Raw genomic sequence first — 27886 nt, forward strand, 5'->3', positions numbered from 1 at the left:
GCCCACCTTTCTTCCGGGTGCTTTGGTGTCCCCGCCTTTCTCCTCCTGTCTTTCCTGAGGGAGATTTAATTTGCGAGCTCCATCTTGTCAGCGCCAGGTCTCGGAAGTCTCCTTCTCACAGAACTCCTGCAAGCATCTGACAAGGTGAGGGCTCTCACGGCGGGGCACGGCCAGGGTAGTGCAAATATGCGATTCTGCTGCAGTTGCTGAGCTGCAAACCTTAGTATCTAGGTGTCTGTGAGGATGCTGGGAGTAGTAGTTTATTGAGTTTCAGCAATTAGTAGCTTGCTATAGGCTGGGGTAGTCCGATAACATGGCAGCAATAGAAGCGGCATGAATATAAGGCTGAAAGGCTGGGATCTCTGTCAGTAGAAGGCAGGCTTTGCTGCTGGAATGTTGCTGGGCAGGCACCACAGCCATTAGCTACAACTGCAAGCCCGAGGCTAGTGCCTGTCATAAATGCTGGGGCTGGGTGTGTGCCCCACACGGATCCCAAACAGTTAATCCGGTGCAGCCACACCCAGGAGGCTGCCCCCCCCCCCCTTGTCCTCCCCCCCCCTTGTCCTCCCCCCCCCTTGTCCCCCACTGAACTCAATGCAACCAACCCCTCAATACACTCTCATGGGAGAGCTTTCCCGTGTATTACAGGGATTCACTGCCCCAATGAAAAATAAAACAATATAAAATTAAACCAACTTCCCAATATATTAATTTTATATATTTTAATATTTGTAAAATGTATAAATTATTTGTACATGCTACTAAAAGTTTGTTTTTCCCATTCTGTTCTCTAGTTCTGACTCTCAAAAGGTAGGCTCCTGCTACTTCATCTCATTAGTCAGAACCAGCAATGCAGATAATATAAACCGACACTGCTTTCAGTAGCATTGTTACCAGCTATTGTAAAATTATTGACCATTTTTAATAAATGGGTGTTGCATTTGAGCGTTTCTAGCCAACGTTCCCCATTAGTGGCAGCCATTTTCACTTAAAACTAATGACCGGGTTTGGGCGCTTCTCTGCCAGCTGAAAAGCGTAGGAGGAGGATATTCCCTGCATGCCAGGTGTTATTCATGGCCCACCTATATGGAAAACCTTTATTGTAGGTGAACCCTCACACTCAACCCAAGAAACCCTCCAAAGACAGCTAAGAGACCTTTTCCCCCTTTTCTTTCTGCTTATCAGCAGTATACTAATAAATAATAATTCCATGTTTCATAAACTAACAAATCAATAATACAATTCCAAGTCCTTATAAACCAATAATAAAGTTCATGTAGGAGGAGTCCAACATAAGGTTGACTGTAGCAGCCTTAATGGCAATATTAAATCAAAGTAGTTCCTAGCCATCTATCTCCTAACTTTCTTTATTATTGCATGATAAAACAACCTTTGATCTCTAAAGGGTTTATGACTGGTGGCTGCCCTTAAAATACCCTGTTGTTACCAAGAACATTTTTAATGGCAGGTGCTGGCCTAGCCAATACAACATTCTCATGTAAATAACATAGTTTTGCTTTGTGTTACATGCCCTTTGTGCTAATCTATACCAGATATTTGTTGGACCTCCCTACTCTGCATACATCCTAATTATGTCTTAGCGAATGCTGGGAATCGAATTACAGCAACTTCCGGGTAGTGTGTGTGTGGGGGGGTGAAATGGTGCAACGCCTCCTGCCCTGCCCCCCGTTGTTTACATTGCCAGTCAGTTCACCAGCGTGCATAGCCATTACTGTACAGAGCACTCCTGCGTGCCCTTGTCCAGTTTCTTTTTCGTGATGTATGCCAGGCACATTATCTGCCACGTGCTCCAGCAGTAGTGGGGTTTTCTGTTAGTGGTGTCTATTTTGGAGGGCTCAGTTTAAATACAACTTAAAGGGATAAATTACATATAAAAAGCATGGCTGGCTTACTGTAGGATTGAAAGCTGCTTGGGGTACTTGAGATAAGAAATTCTGTCCCCAGTCTGCCAAGTATATTTATAGACCCTTTGTGACCTATACAAATATGTACTTTACAGTATAAGGCTGATGCCAGACGTGGCGTTTTTACGCTGCATATTTTCTAATTCTCTCGGCGGCTGAAAAACGCACAATATCATCATCCATAGAAATAACTTAAACAGTCTCGATGGAAAACACACTATGCGTAAATACGCTAGAAAACGCGTTACCACGGACTTTTCATGCGTTTGCCGAAATACGCCATTATTTGAACAGCAACCTATTCCTATGTGTACACAAAGGCAGCTGCCAGACTTAGCGGAAATACGCAGCGTTTTTACTATTTCGCACTATTAGCACCATGGGAAATGGGATTTGCTACATCACCAGTACTAGGCTGAAAAACGCCATAGTCAGGGGCTTTGTGGGTTGTGCGGCGTTTTTAGGCGGAGAAAATACGCAGCGTAAAAACGCCATGTCTGGCATTAGCCTAAAGGTGGATATCCTTTTTATTGATGCCTTCATACCCCCAAATACAAACAAGATAAGTCTTATAGACATAGAAGAAGGCTTTTTTGTTTGTTTAATGGGGTGTGGGGATATTTGGCTAATATTTTCCTAGAATAGAATCTCTGCAACACAGCATATATGATAGGCTGTGATCAACTGGCTGCCAATCGAAAGTCTGGGGGCTATAATACACTAGTGTTACAAATGAGGGCACAACGTTCTATTTTTGTTTTGTGATATTGCCCTTGTACACTTTTTTTTAAGGGACCAGTTGCCTGACAGGTGTCAAGTGCTTGTCATGCAATTTCAATATACGTCTAAGGGGGGCTGTTTAGGACACTTTGACTGTCTTGTTTTTAAGCAGCTCAAAACCATGCTGCCAGACTGCCTAAATCAGGCCCTTGTGCCTTTGCTGCCTTTAAGTAAGCACTTACTTTCAGCTTGTCTAAATAAAGACAGCAAGGGAGGTTACTAGAGGTGACTGGGTTTCCCTACCTGTGCCCACTCATTCTTAATCAGGTCAAGACTGGGATTTAAAATAGGCCATAGGATTTCAAGTACACAAAGGACCAAACAGCCCCCCACAGGCCCAATAAATAGTGGGTGTCTGTGATATCTTTCAGTAGCCCTCTGGAATTTGCAAGACTCTACAGATTGCCAGTTCAGTCCTGTCTCAACCAAGGCCCAGGGTAGTCGGTGTCCACCCCCTCCCATGACACGAGAGATGATGGCTGAAGTGGAGGGAAGGGTGGTAGCTCTACCCCACCAATGATTAATTAAGAAGGTAGAAACCCAACTGTAGTGCACAGTGTGGGCTGATCCATGTGTTTCTATAGGTCAGCTGGACATACTGAATATACTGTGTGTGTGTGTGTGACATATAACTTTCTGTGTGTCGCTGCCATGGGAAATACAACTAAGGAACTAATAATTCAATACTATATTTTAATAAGATGCAGAGTTGGCATTAAGTAGGCAGCTGTAGTCACAAATGTTGTTTCAGTGGCCCCTGTGTTGGAGGGAATCACACCCACAAACAGCTTTTGTGTGCCCTGCAGAACAGGTTTACACAACAATGACATTGCAAAAGCCTTGACTGCTGTATTATTTAGCTGTAGATTCAGCTTTTTCACCTTCACAGAGAGACTACACTGGGTTACAAGTGAAAGCATTTTTTGCTAAGAAATAATGGCTATAAGAGCAGCTACACTTGAACCCATGCCCCGTGGCTAATGTCACACAACTCTGCTTGTGGAAAACCACATGATGATGCCCTGTGTGTGCAGTTGCTGACAGGAACTGTATCCACCTGTCACACCCATGGATTTTGGCCAGAGAACGCATATGGGACTTAAAAGTTTGCTCAAAATTTGCTGCATGCAGAGCTGTGATCTGACTCCTGTGTAGCAATAGGCTTGGGTGGGCTCCTTGTTGCTGCAGCACTATTAGTCTGTTTGAATGTGATCAAGCCTCTACAGAAATAGTCTGTTTTTGATAGGGGTAGAAGTACATCTGTTAGCGCCCATGCACCACAGCAATTACAGCACAGTTTATTTTGTGTGCACTTTTCATGTTTGTTTGGTGCTTGACTTTCTTTGCTCTCACACAGGAGAAAGGGGAAATTAATTTATGACCTTTAATACTCTTGTCCTGGAAGGCAGGAGTAAATTATATATCAAACAGTATTTCGGTATGCATTTTTTGAAACTTGTCAGCATTTCTTTAGAGCCCGCCCTTAGGATTTAGAAATGGGATTCTTGTTTTGCATCAGGAAGAAAGCTGCAATAGAGATAAGTATAATGATATGATTGCTGGCAGTAATGCTTTTGGTAATTAAAAGTCATGCTTTTATGTAAGATATCTGTAAATAGGGATCTGTAGGGTGGTTACTTATAACTGTTGCTGAAAATAATCTCTCAGAATCCTTGCTCTTAGGGCTCTGGCGCAAATCGCCCCGCCGCGTCTGCCATCCCGCCGGCGACTTACATGTTCACCGGTGGGATGGCAGGGGTAGGCAACTAGGGGAGATTAGTCGCCCGCGAACAGGGAGTTTTGCCGCGGGCGACTAATCTCCCTGTGTGCCAGAGCCCTTAAGCAAGCTAAGAGGTTTGAAAAGTTGATCACCATTATATGCCCAGATTTGACTAATCAGGTTTTACTTGCTGCCCAGCCCTCTGGACATGTACACCATGTTGGGGGCTGTGCTGAAGATGCTTCATGTTGGGGAGGACATAGAGTATCTGCAGATTAGGATGGGAAAAGGTGATACAACTGCTCACCTATTAAAAATGGTACATGATTTCAATTTGATTAAAGGAAAAGTAACACTAAAAATTTTTAACTAAAAAATCTATTCTACCCTCCCCCAATAATTGCCCTATCCTGAAAACCATTGTTATTTTGAATGCTTTAGTAGAAAATACCTGTAAAAAACTTGGCTTCTGGTCATTTGAACAAAAGCGATATGGCGATGCAGGGAAAGTTTCAGGGGAAGCGTCCACTATGCGGTGATCAATTGATCGAGCCTAGCCTTCCTTCTGTATAGGAAGGAGTCAGGCTAGGCTCGATCGATCAATCGATCGCCGCATAGTTGATGCTTCCCCTGAAACTTTCCCCGGCATCGCCGTATCGCCTTTGTTCAAATGACCGGAAGCCAAGTTTAACAGGTATTTTCTTCTAAAGCATTCAAAATAACAAATGGTTTTTCTTTTAAATGGTTTTTCCTTTAATGGGGAAGGATAACAACATATATAATAGGCCTGGTAATTTCATTGGGGGGGGGGCAGAAACCATACTACCCCTGGAACCTAGATACTGAATATCCCTCAGATGATTTGCATTGTAAACCTCTTTAGAGCACACATGCTACATTGTTTCTTTGTAAACTGATTGCATTCAGAAACATTATAAGAGTAGTCTCTTTTTCTGTTTCGTTTATTCCTGATGTGTGTAGTAGTGAAATGAGGGTTGACCCACAGGTTTATCCTTAGGTCAGGCAGGTTTGGGTTAAAATTTGTGCGACCATTGCAGGTTCAGGCTGGTGTGGGTCAGACTGGGGAAGTACACTCTTCCTCTGCTTCTGTTTTGGAACCTAAGGAGCACAGAAGTAGTATGTATAGAGCAGAAAGGCACACATACGGGTTGCCTGTGGGGCATACGGTAGCAACATTTTGCAGGTTAGGCTGAGGTTTTCCTGACCAGCACATCACTAGTGTGTATGTTTAATCCAGTCTTATCCTGCAGGTCAGTAATGGCACATGGGAATCTAAACTTCTCTGGGAATTTTGGTATTTTAGCTCTGACATGTGTAGACCTGCAGGGAATGTAGGAAACAACATTATACACATTACCGTTATGATGTGTGCTTGCTGTTGATGTTTGTCAGACAATGCATGGAGCAGAGCCCCAAAAATTAGATACTAATAATGTCCATCCCTCGGAATAGAAGCAGAGACCAGTCAGGCAAGTCCCTGTCTGTTGCCAGTGTATGAAAAAGGAATACACAAAATTATGTAGATCACAATGAGGAGCGCATCGCGGCCGAGGCCAAGACTAACCCCAAAAAGTTTTTTAAGTATATTAATAGTAAAAAGATGCAGGTTGAGGGTGTGGCCCCATTGAGTTATAGTAACAATATGGTTACAGCGGATACAGAAAAGGCAGATGTGCTTAACCAGTTCTTTTCTTCTGTGTATACAGTAGAGGAGCCAGAGGGCCAAGTCCCACCTAAGAGCTGCACTGTTGCCTCAGCTCCAAATACACAGTGGTTGGCACAGGATATGGTGCTTAAAGGGTTACACACGATAAATGTAAACAAGGCACCTGGGCCAGATGGAATACACCCTCGGATACTGAGAGAGCTAGGGGCAGAATTGCAGTGGCCCTTGTTTCTGATATTCTCAGACTCGCATTCATCAGGTATGGTACCTAGGGATTTGAAGAAGGCGAATGTAATTCCCATATTTAAAAAGGGAGTAAGATCTCAGCCTGGCAATTATAGGCCTGTAAGTTTGACATCCGTGGTGGTCAAGTTATTTGAAGGCTTGTTAAGGGATCACATACAAAATTATGTAGTGGAGAATGGCATTATGAGCAGTAATCAGCATGGCTTTATGAAGGACAGGTCATGTCAGACCAATTTAATTGCTTTTTATGATGAGGTACGTAAGAAGCTGGACAGTGGGGATGCAGTAGATATAATCTATTTGGATTTTGCCAAAGCGTTTGATACCGTTCCCCACAAACGACTGCTTTCTAAGCTAGGGTATATTGGTCTTAGTGAAGTCGTTTGCACATGGATAGAAAACTGGCTACAGGATCGGGTACAGAGGGTGGTTGTTAATGGCACATTCTCTACTTGGAATAAGGTTCTCATCGGGGTCCCTCAGGGTTCTGTACTGGGTCCACTTTTGTTTAATTTGTTCATAAATGACTTAGGGGAGGGTATTATGAGTAATGTCAGTTTGCAGATGACACAAAACTCTGCAGACCAGTCAATTCTATCCAGGATGTGACATCCCTGCAGCAGGATCTTGACCAACTGGCAATCTGGGCAGCTAAGATGGCAGATGAGATTTAATGTGGATAAATGTAAGGTCATGCACCTGGGATGTAAAAATATGCAAGCCCCATATACCCTTAATGGGACTGCACTAGGCAAATCCCTAATGGAGAAGGACCTTGGAGTCCTTGTAGATTATAAACTTGGCTGTAGCAAGCAATGCCAGGCAGCAGCTGCAAGGGCAAACAAGGTTTTGAGCTGCATTAAAAGGGGTATAGATTCACGGGAGGCCCCATCTAGAATATGCTGTTCAGTTTTGGTCTCCAGTGCTCAAACGGGACATTATTGAGTTAGAGAGGGTCCAGAGAAGGGCAACTAAGCTGGTAAAGGGTATGGAAAGTCTCGGTTATGAAGAAAGACTGGCCAAGTTGGGTCTGTTTACACTGGAGAAGAGGCGCGAAGAGGTGACATGATAACTATGTATAAATATATAAGGGGATCATATAATAACCTTTCTAATGCTTTATTTACCAGTAGGTCCTTCCAACGGACACGAGTGCACCCACTCCGTTTAGAAGAAGGGAGGTTCCATTTAAATATTCGGACAGGATTTTTTACAGTGAGAGCTGTGAGGTTGTGGAATTCCCTCCCCGAATCAGTCGTGCTGGCTGATACATTATATAACTTTAAGAAGGGGCTGGATGGATTCTTAGCAAGTGAGGGAATACAGGGTTATGGGAGATAGCTTTTAGTACTAGTTGATCCAGGGACTGGTCCGATTGCCATCTTGGAGTCAGGAAGGAATTTTTTCCCCTCTGCGGCAAATTAGAGAGGCTTCAGATGGGGTTTTTTGCCTTCCTCTGGATCAACTAGTAGTTAGGCAGGTTATATATAGGCATTATGGTTGAACTTGATGGACGTATGTCTTTTTTCAACCCAACTTACTATGTTACTATGTTACAAGCGCATCCGCAAGGTCCCCAAGGAAAGGCAACAATATGGCACACAGCACATACTAGAATAGTGACCCCCTTTCCTTGCTGTCATTTTTAAGGGGGAAAACAGTTTGTAAAAAGGCCCCTCCTGTCCTGTTAGACATAACTTATTTGCAGTCATGACAGTTGGGAAGGGGCCTTATTCAAAAGATAATTTTCGAGGAAAATTAACATATATTGGTCTCTAAAGTAGGTTATCCATTTGATCTTTTTTTTTTATTTCCATATCTTTGATTCACTTCCGGTAGCATGTGGAAATCACGTGCACCACACTGCACAGCTTAACCCCTCCCCCTCTCGCCCGCAGCTTTTCAATTTTTTTTTAAACAAGGAAAAACTATTACATTGGCACCTAAGGGCCCCAAAAGCTGTTGCCCTGGGCACAGGGGCCTAGGGGCCCTGCAGGCCAAGAATCCGCCCATTTGGCACTGCCCTTAGAAGTAAGTTTGTCACTGGCTTGACCATTAAAAATGATGATTGGTGCTGTTTTTACTGAAATAGATGGCAACGCTAGGTCAAAGATTATTCTTGCATAGTATATGCTTCTAAAATTCCTATACAAGTACATTGAGATCTGGGAAGTTCCTTTCTGCTTATCTGTGTCAAGCCCTTTTTTTTTCCACCCCTTGATAAATAAACCCCTAAGGGCACTACACATTACTTGTTTGCATTGGGGAAATCATACAGCAACCAGATCAGGTTCTGTCTGTCTTTGGCCGCCTGCTTCCCCCTGCTGATGTTGCAGTGCCTCAGGCTGTCTCTGCTATGGTGTGCCAGTTTGACTGCAGGTGTGTCTTCTCAACCAAGGGCAACGCAGTTACTCCAGGTACAGGCATAGGGAAAGCCACGCTCAGCCTGCATTTATCCGCAGGCCGAGAATCAGCCATGTGTGACATTAGCCTTATTGGTCAAAAATGGCACAATAGATTTACAAGAATTCAAATGATTGGTTTGACAAAATTTCTGTATTGAAGAGATCATTGGAAATATCTTATATTGATTAGCTGATCAAAGGTTAGATTAAGTAGCAATATGACTGCATTTTCTCTGCATGCTTGGTATAAACACAGTATGTTACCAAGAAAAGTCACTGAGGCAAAGCACAAACAAATTACAAGTGTAACAGTAGCTTAAACCCCTCTCCCAGTGCAATGATTCCAGCTGCCACAATGTAATATACTAATTATAGAACCTTGATGAATGATATTTCATGGTATTTGAGGATCAAATGGCAGTGGGAATAAGCCTGATACATTTAACTCTCTCATAGATATTTAAAGGACAACTCCAAAATAACATTTTGCATATAAAAAGTATATATATAATTCTAAGCAAATTTGCAAAATACATTCATTACAAGTTTTTCTTGGTTTTTAAATGTGTATGTTTTATTGCTATTAAAAGCAGTGTCTGCCTGTCCTTTCTATTTCCTGCCCTGGTGGCTCTGGCACTTGAAACAATGTAACACAAGGCAACAGACTGACAGACCTGACTGGCTGGAGGAGACTAACCTTTGCAACATTGTTTAAAAAGTAACAGCCAGGAGTTTAGCAAATGCTGCTTTCTATAGCAATTACATTTGCAAATAACTTTTAAAGCCCTACAAATTTATATTGGAAGGTTGCTTAGAATTATGTATTGTTTTATTAGCAAAATAATTTTTTTGGGTGGACATGTACTTTAACATTATAAACATAAAGGTACTGTGTCTCCGCCCTCTTACCCTAAAGCACTGTTTCTATCAGGTAATCTAATACCAGTGATCCCTTACAGTAAAATGGTTTTGTTTGGGAATGTGTTTTAGTTTAGTCGAAAGACGGTGATCCCTTAAAGGGACACACCCAGTGAACTTGCTTGTAGCCTGTACAGAAACAAAACATACAATTATATCCTGTGAAACAGACCCATGGAGAGAGCTGTTTCAGAGCACTATATGAAATCTGTACATTCAAATAGAAGTACTGTACTATAATAAAGTAAGAAACTAGGCAAACCACTTTCCAGCTGCCTGACACAAGTAGGTATCTGCATTTGATGTTGCCATACATTATAAATGAGTAAACAAAAAGAAAGAAGCAGTTTAACCCAATTAAGTACTTTCTTGGAAAGGTAGCCATACACATTATGATCCGCTTATGTACCTTGGAAAGGTAGCTTACACATTATGGTATAGGAGCCATCGGAGCAGGGAACGCATCAATGAGCCCATGTGGTCTCTGATCTGATGGTAAAATCAAACCTACCTGTTTGACACCTGGCCAATTTTTGGTCAGATATCGGTAACAGGCAGATAATCAATCAGCAGCTGAAATCAGCCTGTGTAGGGCCACCTTAAGAAGTCATTCATAGATAATGACTGGTTTTAATCATTTTAAGAAATAAATCTGTATCCTTTTAAGGTATTGAAGAGAAATTGGTAAGGAAATTTTCAGTAATGATGTTGCAGGTGCCCAGCCCTGTCATTAGAAGTGACATCTGAGAGTCAGCCCCAAACCAGGCACTCCAGAGCCATGCCTTTCAGTTCACTCCCACACCCTGAGCCTTCCTTCAAAGGTCATGGGGCCCCTGTTAAAGGGGACCTGTCTCCCACACATAAAAAGCTGTATAATAAAAGTCCTTTTCAAATTAAACATGAAATCCATATTCCTTTTTTTATTAATACACCCAAACCCATTAGAAAGTCATTTAAAAATGCAAGATGTCAATCATATATTGCCCGCCCCACCTATATGCCTTAGGCATACAGGCGGGGCAGACAATTACTCTTCATCTTCCATTCAGCACTCGCTTCTTACCATCTAATCGTGTAGCTAGTGCATGGGTGTGTGCATTAGGTTCCCCATTGTGGAATATATATAAGAGTTTGGGGTGATAAATAGCTTGCTTTAAAGGAATACTGTCATGGTAAAACTCATGGTAAAAAGAATTTGGAATTATTTCTTAGGGTGACAGGTCCCCTTTAATATCTGCAAAAGCCCTGTCCCTTTTGAAAAGCCCTTGACAGGACTCCCCTATGTCCTCCACACCTTACGCATTACAGGTAGGATTCAATTTTTGGTAGAACCCCAGCACTTAAAGCAGGATTTAGCAAATCGTTAGTGCACATAGGAACCAAATCCAAAATATTTTTTTTTTTTGAGATTATGCTAATTTATTTTTTTACTAAATTGTGGTGAGCACAATTAATTTTGCATGAAAACACATCATTTTGTGTGTTCTACAAAAGTGTGCCAGTGGTTTTCAAAAGTGCACACAAAATAATTTTTTTGCGCACAGAGCCAAGAAGAAATTGAAGGAACACTGACTAAAGGGAAATGCTATTATTATACTTTTTCATTATATTTACTCAGCAACATTATGGTGCTCATGTGAATACATGAAAATCTGCAGAAAATCATCATTGTGCAGATGTCTACTGTTGTAGTAAAGAAAATGTAATTGTTCTTTGTAGATGAGTTTATTTTCTTTTTAATTAAAGTTGGGAAGTTGTTTTATGTATTTTGAACAACTATATGGGACCAACCATATTTGTGTGTGGTGTGGCATGGAATGGTGGAGCAAGTGGACAGGTTATTAGAAAAGGCTGGAGAAATTAACAATAAAATATTTGCTTTCATTTTCTAACTTGTAGTAAGCTGTTTAAAGCTAATTACCAATTGGTGGCTTGTGGCAACCAGCCAGTGTTTCTGGTCGCTTACTTGTTACCCCTGCCTGGTGTTCCTCTTCTCCAAAAAATCCACCAGCCCAGGATACTGCTTGCCGAGTGCTGCACCACTGCTTTCTCTCCTTTCCCAAGGTATCCCCTTGGGCAGTTATGCAGGGTGCAAGAGCAGTGTTGAAGTGTTGCTTGGCTTAAATTCTGGACATGCACTCACCCAAACTGACAGAGGATGCCTGGAGGAGTAGAGTACTATTGTGGTGCAGCGCTCAGCCAACAGTACCCTAGGCTGGGGCATTTTTTTTGAAGAAAGGAGTGCCCGCGGAATCTCTGGGGATGCCTAACAAGGTAGCCTTGCCTTTCAATCATCAGAGCTTTCTCAGAACCAGTTTCCATGTTAGTGACTAGGCGTCTACCTGCTCTGCCCGCTTGCTGAACAAATAGCCTGGAGGTAATTGGATATGGACATAGAAAAGCAAGAGTTGTATCAGCCATTCAAGCATAGTGAAAACCTAGGACCAGGGTTTATTTTCTAAGTAGTCCAACTGGTAGCACCAGTTAGAATTCTACTGTGGTCACTGAACTAACATCAAGATCTGGCCTGTTGTGTAATAGTCATTTCTTTAGTTTGAACATTAGTCATCGGATCCATATCACACCTTCAGCATACATGTAGTAGTGAGGTGGCTGCCCCTGTGCGTAGCTCAAACTACTCACTACTGACTGACTTTTTTGGAACCTATGCTGTGCTGCTTAAAGAAATCTGTGCATTACCTTGCTTGTATATTTAGGGCAATGGCACATTTTTTCCTTACAACTTTTTTGCACCTCTCTAGTATACCTTTGCATAGCTAGGCATTGAAGTAACTGTGTGTAAAAGTCAGTGGAATTACATTATTGTGTGAAAAGGCCGAAAGAGGCAATTCTGTGCGATTTAATGATCTGCTGTGCAAATGTATTTTTGGGCATTTGGTCACTTGCATGGGAAGCAATTTCAGCATTACATTTCCAATAGGTGCAATAGGATAACAAAGAAAATTGTTTGTCCAAGCTTTCTCAAACCCATCCATGATTGGGGGTTATCAGTATCAGCCCTGTTATGTCAGGGAATTACTACCATTTAAGTGATTAAAAAATAGTATGAACGGCATTGTGGGTTGTTATTTATCTGTGCATATACAGACTTCCTGTGCGATAACAGTTATGTTAGTTTTGCATCTGATTATTTTTTTTTTTTTTATTTCCCCTTTTTAGAATGTCGTACCAATACCCTTCAGGCTTCCCAGGATATCCAGGCTATCCTGTAAGTATTTTATTGGCTTTTAATGGATGTGACCTGCTCTTTACAAAATATGAGTTATCCTTCAGATGTCATTTTAGAAAACCGTAGTTTTACTTGTGCATTACACTAACTCACTTGCTATTTTTTTTTTTTTTATTACTTGTCATTGCTTGACGACAGCTTGGAGACACACCCTAGCACTCCAAAAAATAAGGGGCTCGGTGCACAATGCTGGAGGGATCGGCACCCTCCAAAACAATTCAAAAATAGAAAGCTATAGCACTCCAAGCAGGGTGAACCCTTGCAAATTTTATTGCGGAGACACCTCTGTGCTCTGGTAGGTCCCTGGTAAGGCCTCACCTTGAGTATGCGGTGCAGTTTTGGGCTCCAGTCCTTAAAGGAAATGTAACACAACATTTTTACTTTCAAGATATCCATTCTATATACTTTAATTAACAAATATAGCATAGAAAAATTACAATAGTAGTAGTGGTTTTTTTAGTAAATGTATTTTTCCACAGATTTACTAAGCTCTGGCAGCAGATCTCTCCCAAGTCTCGCAGTCCATTTCTGTTTAGATCCCCCTCCTCCCCCTCCCTCTCTCCGTGCAGGCTCTGGCACCGCTCCTTCTTACAGACACACAGACACGCAGACCCAGCATAAGAGGAGAAAAGGTCTGTCTCTCATTCCTCTCCCTTTCCTCTTTGTGCCCCATCACTAGTAGCCCATCAATCACTTTTAAAACAACAGCGAAGAATGCAGTAAATTAACTTCCGGATTACACCGGAAGTCTACCCCATCGCTGTATCGCCTTTCCAAGCTTTGCCCAGTAAGCCACTGGTAATGGACTAAATAAACTTTATACCTTTTTATACTAATTCCCTTTTTGGCTGCTGATTTCTACAACTTAGCCTGCCTACTATATGTTTTGTTTTCTCTGGAAAAGAGGTGCTTGCGAGGGGACATGATTACTCTGTACAAGTACATTAGAGGGGATTATAGGCAGATGGGGGTGTTCTTTTTTCCCATAAAAACAATCAACGCACCAGAGGTCACCCCTTTAGATTAGAGGAACGGAGCTTCCATTTGAAGCAGCGTAGGGGGTTTTTCACATTGAGGGCAGTGAGGTTGGGGAATGCCCTTCCTAGAGATGTGGTAATGGCAGATTCTGTTAGGGCTCTGGCACACGGGGGAGATTAGTCGCCCGCGATTAACTCCCTGTTCGCGGGCGACTAATCTCCCCCGTGTGCCAGAGCCCTTAATGCCTTTAAGAGGGGCCTAGATGAGTTCTTGAACAATCAGAATATCCAAGGCTATTGTGATACTAATATCTACAGTTAGTATTAGTGGTTGTATATATAGTTTATGTATGTGAGTGTATAGATTGGTAAGTATAGGTTGTGTGTGCTGGGTTTATTTGGATGGGTTGAACTTGATGGACTCTGGTCTTTTTTCAATTCTATGTAACTATGTGCTATTGCTATATACTTATATTATATAAAAGCAAGTATCGCAATAGCGATTCCAAGCAGGGTGAACCCTTGCAAATTTTATTGCGGAGACAATTCCGTGCTATTGTTTTATATTTTTGACACATTTGATGGCCAGGAACCAGAGAGAATTGTTGGGCATTCAGTCAGCTAGGTATCCAAGTAACCCTCATTTTCTTGTTCTCTAGGGAGGCGACCCATCATATCCACCAGGAGCACAACAGGCTTTTCCTGGGGGACAGTTCCCCCCTGCTGCAGGAGGAGGTGCATATCCACCAGCTTCTGGTGGGGGTTTTCCGTCTGCGCCTGGCGGAGGCTACCCTCCGGCAGGGGGATACCCAGCTCCTGGTGGCTTTCCTGGAGGCATGCCATCTTACCCTGGAGGTAGATTTTTATATATAACTAAATGTAATTGTGGGCTATCTGTATACAACCATTTGCAACTTAATGTATTTTTGCTTTTGTTCAGGGCCAGGCTTTGGAGCGCCTGCTGGTGGGCCAGGTTATGGTGCCCCTCCAGGTGCACCTGGTTATGGAGCCCCCAGCGGAGTCCCTGGGTATGGTGGGCCTGGTTTTAATGCGCCAGCTGGTGGATATGGGGCTCCTAATGCAGGGGGTTTTGGGGCACCCCCAGCTGGTGGATATGGAGCTCCTGGAGGTGCACCAGGCTATGCTGGTTTTGCACAACCTTCATCTCAAAGCTATGGAGCAGGAATGCCAGGTCAAATGCCAGGTCAAATGCCAGGCCAAATGCCAGGTCAAATGCCAGGCCAAGCACCCGGTAAGTAAAATAAATGCTATGAAAGTATTCTACACACAGCAGGATTGTTTTAATTTTTAAAACATGTTTTGTGCTATTTTAGGTTACCAAGTATGTTTATTTCAGTTGGTACAATTATTGATTCATAGTTAATAATAAAACTGTAACAAATACAAACCTTTTATTTCTTGTTGGATGGTCAGTGACTTAAAAACTACTGACCATTTACATTGGCTTTCCTGACTTTTCTCTATACAGGTGGATATCCAAGTGGCCCAGCACCATCACAACCTGTGGTAAGAGCGTGCATTTTTTAGATTTTTTTCTTGTTGATGACAGTACTAGTACTAAACCAGAGCTTATCAGTAGAAAGTTCTGTTTTACAGAGGCTTGCAAATAAATTAGTGTTACGCTTGTAAACCTTTTTTTTCTCAGGTATTTTATTTTCAAAGCACTAAACTCTAAAGTGATTTTTTTATGTGATATGTATTTAATCTACATACTGAAAAAAATTGTAGAGATGCCTCTTTCAGCAGGTAAGTCTTTAAGGGCACCTGTGTGCCAGCCATGTACAATGTTCAAGAGTGATTTTGACACATATAGTCGAGATTTGCTCCTTGTTGTTAAGATTAATCGGGTGACAATTATAAACTTCAGTTATGAAACAGTGCCACAAATTCTCAATTGGAGTTCTGTTTTTGGGATAATTGAACTTCAAATTGAACGTTTATTAGTAAAGAGGTACTGTTACTGTATTTCATTGTAGTTAGCAACATCTTCTCTTTCTTGTGTTTTAACATGTCCAGTCCCTGATTTAAAAAAAAAAAAAAAAAAAAGGCAGTGCAGAAGAAACCATTACTCAAAGTACAATGAGAAAGAACAGCTAGTGTGAGTGTGACCCAACTAGTCAGTTGTAAGTTTAATTGTAAGTTTAAATACTTTGGAAACCAATATCACAGATGACATTTCAGAGCAGGAATTCTGAGTATTTACTATTTAGCAAAACTATAGAACCTACAAGGCAATGCATTAGTGCTTGCCCTGAGTCACAAACAGTGCCAAGGCTCCCTGGCATTGATAGCTGAGTGGGAGAATGTGTCTCAGAAGCAGATCTAGTTCTGGCTCCCAGTGTGTATATGCTCCTGGTCATCACAAAAGGCTAGGGTGCCTAAGCACTGGATTTGGCAAGGCAAGACATAACAGAAACTAACCAAGCTGCTCAGTGTGCTACGGCCTGGTACAGGGGAAAGGGCCAGCCCCTGGGGGAACTCTGCAGGGCTACCTGATCTGTTTGGGTAGGGGAGTTTTCTTGACATCTAAAACTTCGGACAACCAAATAGAACAACTATTTTTTTGATTAAAATTAATGCAAATGTTTTTAAAATTTGATTATGCAGTTTAGCATTCAGTCTGGTATTTGGCCAATCTTTTGTGGAAGAGTTAAAATTTGGCTGAAACCAAAAATTAAGTATTTGGTGCATCCATTAATCTGCCTATAAAAGCTTTCCCTTTGTAACTTTGTTTAATTTCTTGGCAAAAAAAACTGTTATTTCCTTTAAATTGAATCCAAGCCTCTTTTTTTTCTGCTATCAAAACATATCTGTTTAAATAGAAACTCATAGCACAATTTTCCAGTTTTCAGCTATCCCGTTTCAAGAGGAAATGTATAGCAGTACTCAGCATGTAAGACAAACTGTGTTTTATATGTTTTAGAAATGTCATGGTGTTGCACTGTTTCAACCAATTCTTCTAATCTCTCCCGGTTAGACATATCGTTTATGTAATGCATGAGCTTTTCAGGCTTAGGGTAATTGTTATTACCCAGAGTCTTGTGCGACTGTTGCACTAATGATTTGTTGCTCTAATGCCCAGAATCCCTATGATTAAGTTCAGGTTAGACTGCTGTTGTGAAAATGTATTCATTTTTAGATATAAAGCATCTCTAGTTGTTATACATAGTGGCAGTTCCCTACCAGATAGATAAATAGATGTCATCAATATTTTACTTGACAAAACTATGACAAAATGATGAGTAGACCTGCTGTTTGTGAGTCACATGACTCTGGAAATGCAGATACATGAAAAGTGGCAATTTTATCAATTTTTAACTCTTCCAGCGAAATAATTTCAGTGTTTCCTAGCTTTTTCTCTAGAAGTGTTTATTTTAACTCACAGAACTGACTTTTCATGCTGGTTTTTGTCTATTCATAATGCGTCTTTTCCTCACCATGTTCCCCACTGCACTTTAACGTCTTACTACTTGGTGTAAAAAGGCTGGTGGATCAAGGTGACTGCATGTGTGTGGTTTGTTTTATATTTGAAGACTAAATAGCACTAAGCATGTGTTCCACAAGCGATAATGTGTGTTATTAGGCCTGCATTTTGTGATACTTGAATGTCAATCCATTTTTGTTTTTGTGTTGTGCAATTGTTCACAAATTGTGGAGCTGCCCTCCTGGGTTTGCTCAGGGCATTAGATGGATGAATACTTATTTGATGACTTGGATACCCCAGAACTATTTGCAGGTTGACTATTCATATAGCTGTAACCTTTTTGTGGACTAATTGGAGTGAGGAGAAGAAATTATGAATCACATAGTGGTGATTCATCTTAACTTTGGTGTAATTTGGAGGTTGGGGGTATCCAACACACTAAGTATTGGTCTAACCTTGTTTATCTAAAATGTATGTTGCTCCAAGTGTCGGGTTGTTGGAATGTGATTTATTTCATGTAAAAGTATCATGCTGGAAATATTTGTTCTGTACTATTTATAAGTATAGAAATCTTTAAAATTCACCTTCAGTAAAAAGTGCTGAGATATGTATTGGTAGGGTACCTTTCTGTAAATTAAAACAATTTGATCACTGATGCAAATGTACAACCTGACCCATCAGGTCTGGGAGGAGGTGTTGGTAGTGAGGTGCCCACTTTTGGCCATATAGTGTATATAGAAGAATTAGAAGCATTCCAGTCATTTATAGAAAAAGACAAAATGAAAGGTCCATTCCAGTCCTTAAAGTGAAATTAGAAATAATAAATGAATAATAAAATGACTACCAAAAAGCAAAAAATAAATGTGATTATTCCTTAGGCACCCTGCTTGTTTATTTAGGGTGCATTCCTTTCCCAGGCTGCGTCACCAAAAGGTTCTGCAATAAATGTGTTAAAGGCATTTGCCAGTATATGGGGGTGTGCTTCTTCCCTGCCCCTGCATAAAGCTAAACACAATGGAGCTCATTTATCAACATTGGTTAAATTTGCCCATGGGCTGTAACCCATAACAACCAATCAGTGATTGGTGTTTTTTTGATTGCCATAAGTTTGCCTCGTGTTGATAAATGCCCCTAACTGTGCCTTACTTACCAGAGTTGGTTGCTCCTTCCATGAGGCACAAGCCCGCTGTATATGCTGATGAACAGTGCAGTGCCCAATAGCTGCATTATTTATATAGGGAAAAATTATATATTTAGTTGGCTGTCCTTACTCCTATGATCATATATCTGTATAAGTACTAGCATAGGAACCATGTCATGGGGAAGCATAGCATGGACTTCTGTCCTGGCATAACATTGGAACTTGGAGTGTGGTAAGTTTTTCTGTTTTGTGGTTTGAAACAGATGGACAAATTTGACAGTTTGAGCTGCTCAGCTAATGGGCATGTTTATTAATTGCAGTACATCAGGCTCAGAATAATGAAAACACTAGAGAGTTCCTTAGCGCGCTTACAAAAACATTGATGGGTCTGCATCTTGTCTTGTAATATATAATAGGAAAGCAACCCTACTTATGATTTTTTGGTCTGTTTTTCAGCCTTATGCAGCAGCAATGACAGCTACCCAGGGCACAATAAAAGCAGCACCTAACTTTGATGCCCTATCTGATGCTGAAAAGCTAAGAAAAGCAATGAAAGGATTTGGTATGAAAATAAGAATTTTTTTTTTTTTTAATGACACTTCACATTTATCCTTCAATCATTAATTCTAATCTTTTCTTTACGTAGGAACTGATGAGCAAGCCATCGTTGACGTTGTTGCTAACCGTTCCAATGACCAGAGACAAAAGATTAAGGCAGCATTTAAGACTGCTTATGGCAAAGTAAGGTTTCTTGTTATCTGAACTGAAACTGCAAATAGATTCTATAGCTTATAGCTGAACGGGTTGCAGTTTAAAAACCAAAAACAACCTGGTTAAATAGAATTGCAGCTTTTTAGTAAATCCAGTCCAGATTTGCCACTTGTGTTTTACTTGTGTACTCTTAGCCTTTGGTTAGTCATACCCTGATCTGTCTTTGAATAATCCTATTTTCATCAGCTGATAAGGTGAGGTGTTTGAGGAGCCTCATACAAATAATCATTCTTAAGTAATTAGAAAAGTAATAAATATACTTATTGGGCAATAAAAACAAATGTAACGTGTTTTGTGCCTAGTGGAGCCCTTTGGCATTCAGTCTATGAATGAGTGCCCCACTTGGTACGAAACACATTAGGCTTGTTTTTTCATGTCCTAATATATATTTTTTTTTTAACTTCTAATTACGTTTTGAATAATTATTTGTATGAGGCTTCTCAAACACAACTGAATGTATGAAACTATACCTATTAACTAGAGGTATGATTTTGGCCACACTACTACTGTAACTACTTTTTGTATAAAAATCTCTAGACTTATTCAATTTCTATTTCCTTGCTTGTCTCAGAAAAACAGAAAATCTCCATGTGGCACATAATCCTGATTTTTTCTAATGCTTGTGAAACCAAACAATTTCACATGACATAGTGTAGCTGTTCTCATTTCATTTGTATTTGATTTTTTCCAGGATTTAATAAAAGATCTGAAGTCGGAACTAAGTGGAAATGTGGAAGAACTCATCATTGCACTTTTCATGCCTGCCACATATTATGATGCCTGGAGTTTATATCATGCCATGAAGGTAACTGCTCATGTTTTTGTCTTGATATTACATGTAACTATTGTCTTAAAGCCCATGGCATATTGGATTCTGACAACAAAATAGCAGAAACCCATTGTCTAGAAAGCTCCGAATTGCGGGAAGTCTGTCTCCCATACTGTCCACATTAATCAAATAGTTAAAATTTTAAAACATTTTTTATTCTGTAATGATAAAACAGTATGTTGTACTTGATCCCAACTAAGAAGCAAAAAAAATGTTATTGAGCTTAATTAATGTTTAAATGATTTTTTTTTAGTAGCTTTAAGGTACAGAGATCCAAATTACAAAAAGACCCCTTAACCAGGTTATCCAGATCCCAAGCATTCTGGATAACCGGTTGCATACCTGTATATCTAAGGGCAGTAACTGTAATTCCACTGTAATCATTCTTTTATATGCATGAAAAATACAACTGGTTTGGAAAGCACTGTATCACATGAGTGTGGTTGTGGAAAAAAAATTAAAAAAAAATATGAAGAGTGTAATTGGAAATCAGTAACAATATTTTTCAGAAATAAGCATGTTTTTAGATTCAGAAGGGACCTTAACAGTATGATGACCCCCCCCCCCCAAAACAAAATTAAATATATTTTTGAACATTCGCATTGATAGTCAAAATGTTGTATATTTAACTATTAATTATTACAAACATTTTTTTTTTTGGGGGGTGGGGGGGCACAAATATATAACATCATACATATGAATAATGGAGATCTTCTAAACAGTTTGTAAGTAAGATGCATAAGATTGCAGTATTATGTGGCTTGGCTGACACTCAGCTTTGCAAACAGAACACACTGCCTGACTTTAGAGTTTGTGGTAAAACCCCATTAATAATAAGGTAAGCTGAGAAAACCATATATTTTTTTGGAAACAATGCTTTCTGAATAATTCCCAATGGGTAAATACATCTTTACACTTCAAAACTAGCTACCTGCAAAGACTTGCTAATTTTTAATAATACATAAGTTTCATGGCTGAACCACTGGTCAATGCTAAAAAAAACACACTGAGAAAATTTTGTGTGTCTCAAAACCCCAAACAGTAAAGGTGGCTATATGCGGTAAGATCTGCTCGTTTAAAGAGGTCGCCAATCTATCAGATCGTCTCCCGATATCCCCACCTACGGGTTGGCGATATCGGGCTAATTTGGCCCTCGGACCAAAAGATTAAATTAGAACAGCGGGTATAGGCACCATCGGTTTGGGGACCACATCAGCTTGTTGCGATCTGACGAAAAAATCTAACCTGCCTGATCGAGATCTGCCTGATTTCAGGCGGGCAGGCCCGTCGCTTGTGCCCATACACGGGCAGATAAGCTGCTGAATCAGTCTAGAGGACTGATATCTGCAGCTCAAATCTGCTTGTGTATGGCTAACCCACAGTAATGACTGCTTTAGCCACTTTAAATTAGGGATATATCGAATCCACTATTTTGAGATTTGGCCTTCATGAAAGATTCAGCCAAATACTGATCCAAATCTTAACTTGCATATTTAAATTAGGCCAAGGGCCAAGAGAACCGGCATAAAATGTTTAACTTCCGTGTTTGTGACAAAAAGTTACATGATTTTAAGGATTTGGATTTGGTTCGGCCAGAGGCATGGATTCAGCCAAATCTAAATCCTGCTGAAAAGGGCTGGATTCGGTGCATCCCTACTTTGAATGCAGCAGAGTATCCGCTTTCAAATATATTATATCCAAACACAAAAATATCTAATATATCTGGGTAGGGTCCTCTAGTGGCTAAAATAGGAACTGCAGACATTACAATATATTTCTCACTTTCTAGTTTTCTACGGTATAAAATCACACAAATCAATACAATGTGTATATTGTATTCAGACTGCTAGTAGTACTGGTACTAGTTACCTTGTGCAATAATAATAAGAAATAGTAGCTAACAATGCAGCACTTGCATCAATAAATTAAAAAGGTTATCAGACTGTGTTTTTTGTTAATTTGTTATTTAACATTATAAGTACATTTCTAATTGGACCAGTGTGGTTAGTGGAGTACCGCAGGGGTCAGTCCTTGGGCCTTTGCTTTTTAACTTGTTTATTAATGACCTGGAGGTGGGCATAGACAGTACTGTTTCTATTTTTGCTGATGACACAAAATTGTGCAAAACTATAAGTTCCATGCAGGATGCTGCCGCTTTGCAGAGCGATTTGACAAAATTGGAAAACTGGGCAGCAAACTGGAAAATGAGGTTCAATGTTGATAAGTGCAAAGTTATGCACTTTGGTAGAAATAATATAAACGCAAACTATCTACTGAATGGTAGTGTGTTGGGGGTATCCTTAATGGAGAAGGATCTAGGGGTTTTTGTTGATAACAAGTTGTCTAATTCCAGGCAGTGTCATTCTGTGGCTACTAAAGCAAATAAAGTGCTGTCTTGTATAAAAAAGGGCATTGACTCAAGGGATGAGAACATAATTTTGCCCCTTTATAGGTCCCTGGTAAGGCCTCACCTTGAGTATGCAGTGCAGTTTTGGGCTCCAGTCCTTAAGAAGGATATTAATGAGCTGGAGAGAGTGCAGAGACTGCAACTAAACTGGTAAAGGGGATGGAAGATTTAAGCTATGAGGTTAGACTGTCGAGGTTGGGGTTGTTTTCTCTGGAAAAGAGGCGCTTGCGAGGGGACATGATTACTCTGTACAAGTACATTAGAGGGGATTATAGGCAGATGGGGGATGTTCTTTTTTCCCATAAAAACAATCAGCGCACCAGAGGCCCCCCCTATAGATTAGAGGAACAGAGCTTCCATTTGAAGCAGCGTAGGTGGTTTTTCACGGTGAGGGCAGTGAGGTTGGGGAATGCCCTTCCTAGTGATGTGGTAATGGCAGACTCTGTTAATGCCTTTAAGAGGGGCCTGGATGAGTTCTTGATCAATCAGAATATCCAAGGCTATTGTGATACTAATATCTACAGTTAGTACTAGTGGTTGTATTTATAGTTTATGTATGTGAGTGTATAGATTGTTAGGTGTGCTGGGTTTACTTGGATGGGTTGAACTTGATGGACACTGGTCTTTTTTCAACCCTATGTAACTATGTAACTATTTAAATCACTTTTCCTTTTAGGGGGCAGGAACACAAGAGCGAGTACTCATTGAGATTCTCTGCACGAGGACAAACAGTGAAATCAAGAACATTGTTTCCTGTTACAAACATGAGTTTGGCAGAGACATCGAGAAGGACATTCGATCAGACACTTCAGGCCATTTCGAAAGACTGCTGATATCCATGTGCCAGGTCAGCCATTGGTTCTCTTCTGCCTTTGCAAGTTTTTCTTTGTAAAACAGAAAACCTTCCCAGATAACAAAGATATTCCGTAGGGATATTTTATAGACTATAGGCACACATTCAAGGTAGGAGAGACACTGTTAACTGAACTATGTGGTTTTGTGCTTTATTATTTTTCATTTGATTCTGTCTTCCATCCCTAGGGGAACCGTGATGAGAACCAAAATGTTAACCTGCAGCAGGCTGAGCAGGATGCCCAACGCCTTTACCAAGCAGGAGAAGGGAAGCTTGGCACAGATGAGTCCTCCTTCAATTTAGTGTTAGCAAGTCGAAGTTTCCCCCAGCTAAGAGCTGTGGCTGAAGCGTATGCTAGGGTAATAACCAGCTCCCTTTTTATAAGGATCACTTTGTCACAATTTCCTCTGTCTTTGCATTAGAGTCTTTACATTTTTGTTAAAGGGGTGGTTCACCTTTAAGTTAACTTTTAATATATTATAGTATTTCTTATTCCTAGCAACTTTGCAGTTGGTCATTTTTTAAAAATAGTTTGAGTTATTTGCCTTCATCTACTACATCTTTCCAGCTTTCAAATGGGTGTCACTGACCACGCCAGGCCCTCTCCTATTTATATTCCAGTCTCTCATTCAAACCACTGCCTGGTTGCTAAGATAAACAAGACCCAAGTAACCAGATAGCTGCTGAAATTCCAAACTGGAGAGCTGCCTGAACAAAAAGCGAAATAACTGGAAAGCAATAAAATGAATACCAATTGCATATTGTCTCAAAATATGGTTGTCTATATCATACTAAAAGTTACTTTAGAGGTGAATACAACCCCTTTGATTGGTGCACATTTCTTAAGGTCCTGTTGTTAATAACCTCCCCAAGAGTAGACAGGCTATTAGATGGCTACATTTCATTTTAGGAATGTGGTTGGCAGTTAAGTCACAGGGTAGTTCCACTGCCATTGATCCCTTTCACCTTTTTATTGGGAATAGGTTATTTTATTGAAGTAATTAAGACATCCTGATCCCTGGTATTTCCATTTAATTTTGGGTGTGTTTTGTGCATCGTATCTCTAGCAAGTGTTAATAACTATGTGTGCATATAACTAATACTGTACATTTGTTTTACAGATTTCTAAACGCGACTTGATTAGTGTCATTGGCAGAGAATTTTCTGGATATATAGAAGATGGCCTGAAAGCAGTTTGTAAGTAAATATAATTCTATACATGATATCTTCTGTACAATATGTTGAAGGGGCAATACAGATTTATACATAGGCCAACTGAGGGATTCCATTGCCAATTATGTTAATGCACAAATCCAATTTTATTAATTGTTAACCCATTTTCTCTCTATTGGAATAAGTAAAGTTTAGCCATACACTGGGAAATGTGCCCCTCATTTGGTGAGGCTGCCATTTTAGTAGATCCAATTTGGCCACCCATGGGTTGATTCAAATCAGGTTATTATTTGTCCTCTGTTATAACATCTGAATGATATGTAGAACCAAACAGACCCCCCAAGGACAGGACTTTTCGTCTAATGGAACTTTCTAGCCTTCCCAGTGATTTTTGGCTTTGAGTAGAAAACCAGTATCGGGCAGAGAGTTTTACTGAAAGAGTTTTTTTTTCTGTTGGTGGGACATATACAGTAGTTTGATTTATACAGCTTTTTCCCTCACCAGCTATTGCTCTGGAGAAACAAAGAGGCAGGATCTACTGAATGTGATATTTAATTTTACTGTTCTGCACAGCAAATCACAAAAACAAAGTATTAATATAAATTTAGTGTTAAATAGGCAGAATGAGCTTTATTTGGTAGTGTATTTAGTAAGACTAAGCAAGCGTTCTACACTTCCCTGCTAATTTGAACATATTTGTCTGTACAGCTTTGCCACAGGTGCAGAAATGTAATAATATGGGCAGCTTAAGTTCTCTTCTCTTAAGTGTGCATACTCTTATGGGTGTGTCGTTACAGTCTGTAAGTCTACTGAGAGTTAAAGCAGACCTTAAGGGGGACACACTGACATTTTTTACCTCTACAGTGCTTGGCCAGTAAGACAGCAGAAGTCAAAATCATCTGACCACTTGCAACTCTTGAATTTCAGTGAATGTTAGTTATAGTAAAACTATAAAATAAACCCTATTGCGTTCCTCTGTTTCTTCATTGTTAAGTCTTGGGTTGGTTCTGAGTAACGTCATATTCTGATGCCTGGGATCCATCTCCAGCATTACTAATGAATGTATTTCATTTTATAGTGCAGTGTGCTATCAACCGACCTGCTTTCTTTGCTGAAAGACTTTACCGCTCTATGAAGGGAGCCGGCACTGATGATTCCACTCTCATAAGGATTATTGTCACCAGAAGCGAGGTAATTGCTTTATTTTGATTGCTTTAATTGCTTTATTTTGATAAACGAACACCCACCCAGCTCTAAATCCTTTAAACTGAAACTTTTCCCATCCAGAGCTGTGTTCAGTTCACTGTGACTGGCTAATGAGTATTTACTGCCCACTTTTTTGGGTACCTCCTTGTTGAGATCCCCACAAAAAAAGTCTAGAGGGAGTAGACCCTGTGGTTGCAGGGGGGCCCAGTAAGTAAGCCATTTTAATGTATCTTGGTTGGATGTCAACTTACCAATGTTTTGGGCCCTAAATTCAATTTGCTTTGGGGCCCAATATAAAAAAAAATATAATAGTTATGTGGCTGATTGGATGTGTTCTAATCTTCTATCCCAGCACAGCAGGTGTTGGTGTCTCTACTCAGTGGGAGAATCCGAGTTGGTGTAACAATCAGGCCTGGACTGGGATTGAAAATAGGCCCTGGCATTTCAAATACACAGAGGCCCAAAGAGCCCCCCACCAGCCCAATAAATAGTGACTGTCTATGGCATCTTATTGCAGCCCCTCTGGTATGAGCCAGAATCCATAGATTGCCAGTCGGGGCCTGGTAACTCTCCATTCTGGTGGGGGCTTGTACCAGCCTTTCCAGCCTGAGGGGGGGATAAAAGAGGTTGTTTTCTGGAGGGACAGTGCACATTGGGGGGCTTTCAATTTACGCCACTGTGCCTTGCTAAATAGCACCACAAAGGATACAAGAGGATGGTAGAACTTTGTGCTTGTTTCTTGCTCCAGTGTTGGTTCAGGTGCAGTATAAATTAAAATGGCAGTAGTCCCAGTAATCTGTGTGTTTAACTAGTCCCAGGTACTGGGGCAAAACTGTAAATCTTACTTGTAGCCACCTTGGCCATTGACTGGAGGTGCCATGATAGGAACCGTGTGCATGCTTGTCTTAATTACACTCTATTGTTCTGAATATAATGATTAACTAGATTACAGATAAATATATAAATTAATGTTTTCAAATGGAGTTTGTTCCTAAATATGTTTTTTTTTTTTTTTTCAGATTGATCTTGTGCAGATCAAACAGGCTTATGTACAGATGCACCAGAAATCTCTGTCTGCGGCAATCTCTAGTGATACATCTGGGGACTACAGGCGCCTGCTGATAGCAATTGCTGGCCAGTAGGTTTTCCCTGCCAGTGAAATATATCCGAAGGATTATATGTCCATATATACATACATATATATAGATGCAAAGTATAAACTGCACTGTTACAGGAACTGATCATGAACGTGTTCATACCATCAATGTAAAGTTTGTCAGTTACAGATTTTGTTTATATTTTTTACACACATGCCTTATATATAAACTATATAGCTGGTTTTCCCACTTGAACCAAAAATATCACCATAATATACCCAGTGCCTTTGTTACATGACAAAAATCTAAATTGTATAAAAAAAAACAAAAAACTTAGGTCAGAAAGGAGTTTTCCCATCTTTGCGATACTCTCTACAATCCTTTTGTTCAGTACAGAAATAATTGCAAAAACGAAAAGTTCTGCGTGAAACAAATAATGCATCTTTAACTTGCTATTGTTTCTCAGCTGACTTCACGGGATCTGCTTTTAATCCTAAAGATCTTTCCCATCTGCTATTTTGTAGGCAAGCAATGTTGCTCTGCATAGAGAATAATGAGGCAATGTATGTGCACGTGACAAAGGGACCATCTTGCAGGGATAAGCAAATGATAACTATGGCAGCATGAATAAACGTGTAATGGATTTTTACACACCAGTGTTTTATGTCATTTTAGTTTTTGTTTAGGGTTTCTGTTATTTCCCATCTCACAGCTCCTAGCAGCTCTCTACACCCTACGATAGACAGTTGGATCAGGAAGGGAGAAAGAATGGCACAATAGTGATAGTTGGGGAGAGTTATATATTAACTGGGTTTTAGGAAGGGCACAAACGGAACAGTAAAGACTATAAGACAGTGTGGTGAAACTGACTGGAATGTGGTGGCACCTTACCAAGGTCAGGCAATATATGATTGACAGCTGGGACTTTTAAATGCTTATATAATGGGTATAGATGTGGTAATAAAAAAATGACTTTGAGTTACATGTTTCATTTGAAAAGGGTTTTTATTATACAGCTTTTTATGTCTGGGTGACAGGTCCACTTTAAGTCTTACT

General features: G+C 40.3%; 1 protein-coding gene across 2 annotated transcripts; it reads left to right on the forward strand.

Moving 5' to 3' along the window:
* anxa7 (annexin A7) lies at positions 1-27812 on the forward strand. 2 transcript variants are annotated; one of them, XM_012966339.3, is made up of 14 exons: positions 1-144; positions 12862-12910; positions 14568-14763; positions 14849-15160; positions 15398-15435; positions 16775-16822; positions 18951-19056; positions 19141-19235; positions 19957-20070; positions 23178-23348; positions 23543-23713; positions 24476-24551; positions 25606-25718; positions 26753-27812. In XM_012966339.3, exons 2-14 carry the CDS (start codon positions 12863-12865, stop codon positions 26873-26875), a joined length of 1611 nt encoding a protein of 536 aa, XP_012821793.2. In that variant the 5' UTR covers positions 1-144; position 12862; the 3' UTR covers positions 26876-27812.
* The last annotated feature ends 74 nt before the right edge of the window (positions 27813-27886 follow it).

The sequence above is a fragment of the Xenopus tropicalis genome, chromosome 7 (assembly GCF_000004195.4).
Source record: "Xenopus tropicalis strain Nigerian chromosome 7, UCB_Xtro_10.0, whole genome shotgun sequence".
In the NCBI taxonomy this organism is placed as follows: domain Eukaryota; kingdom Metazoa; phylum Chordata; class Amphibia; order Anura; family Pipidae; genus Xenopus; species Xenopus tropicalis.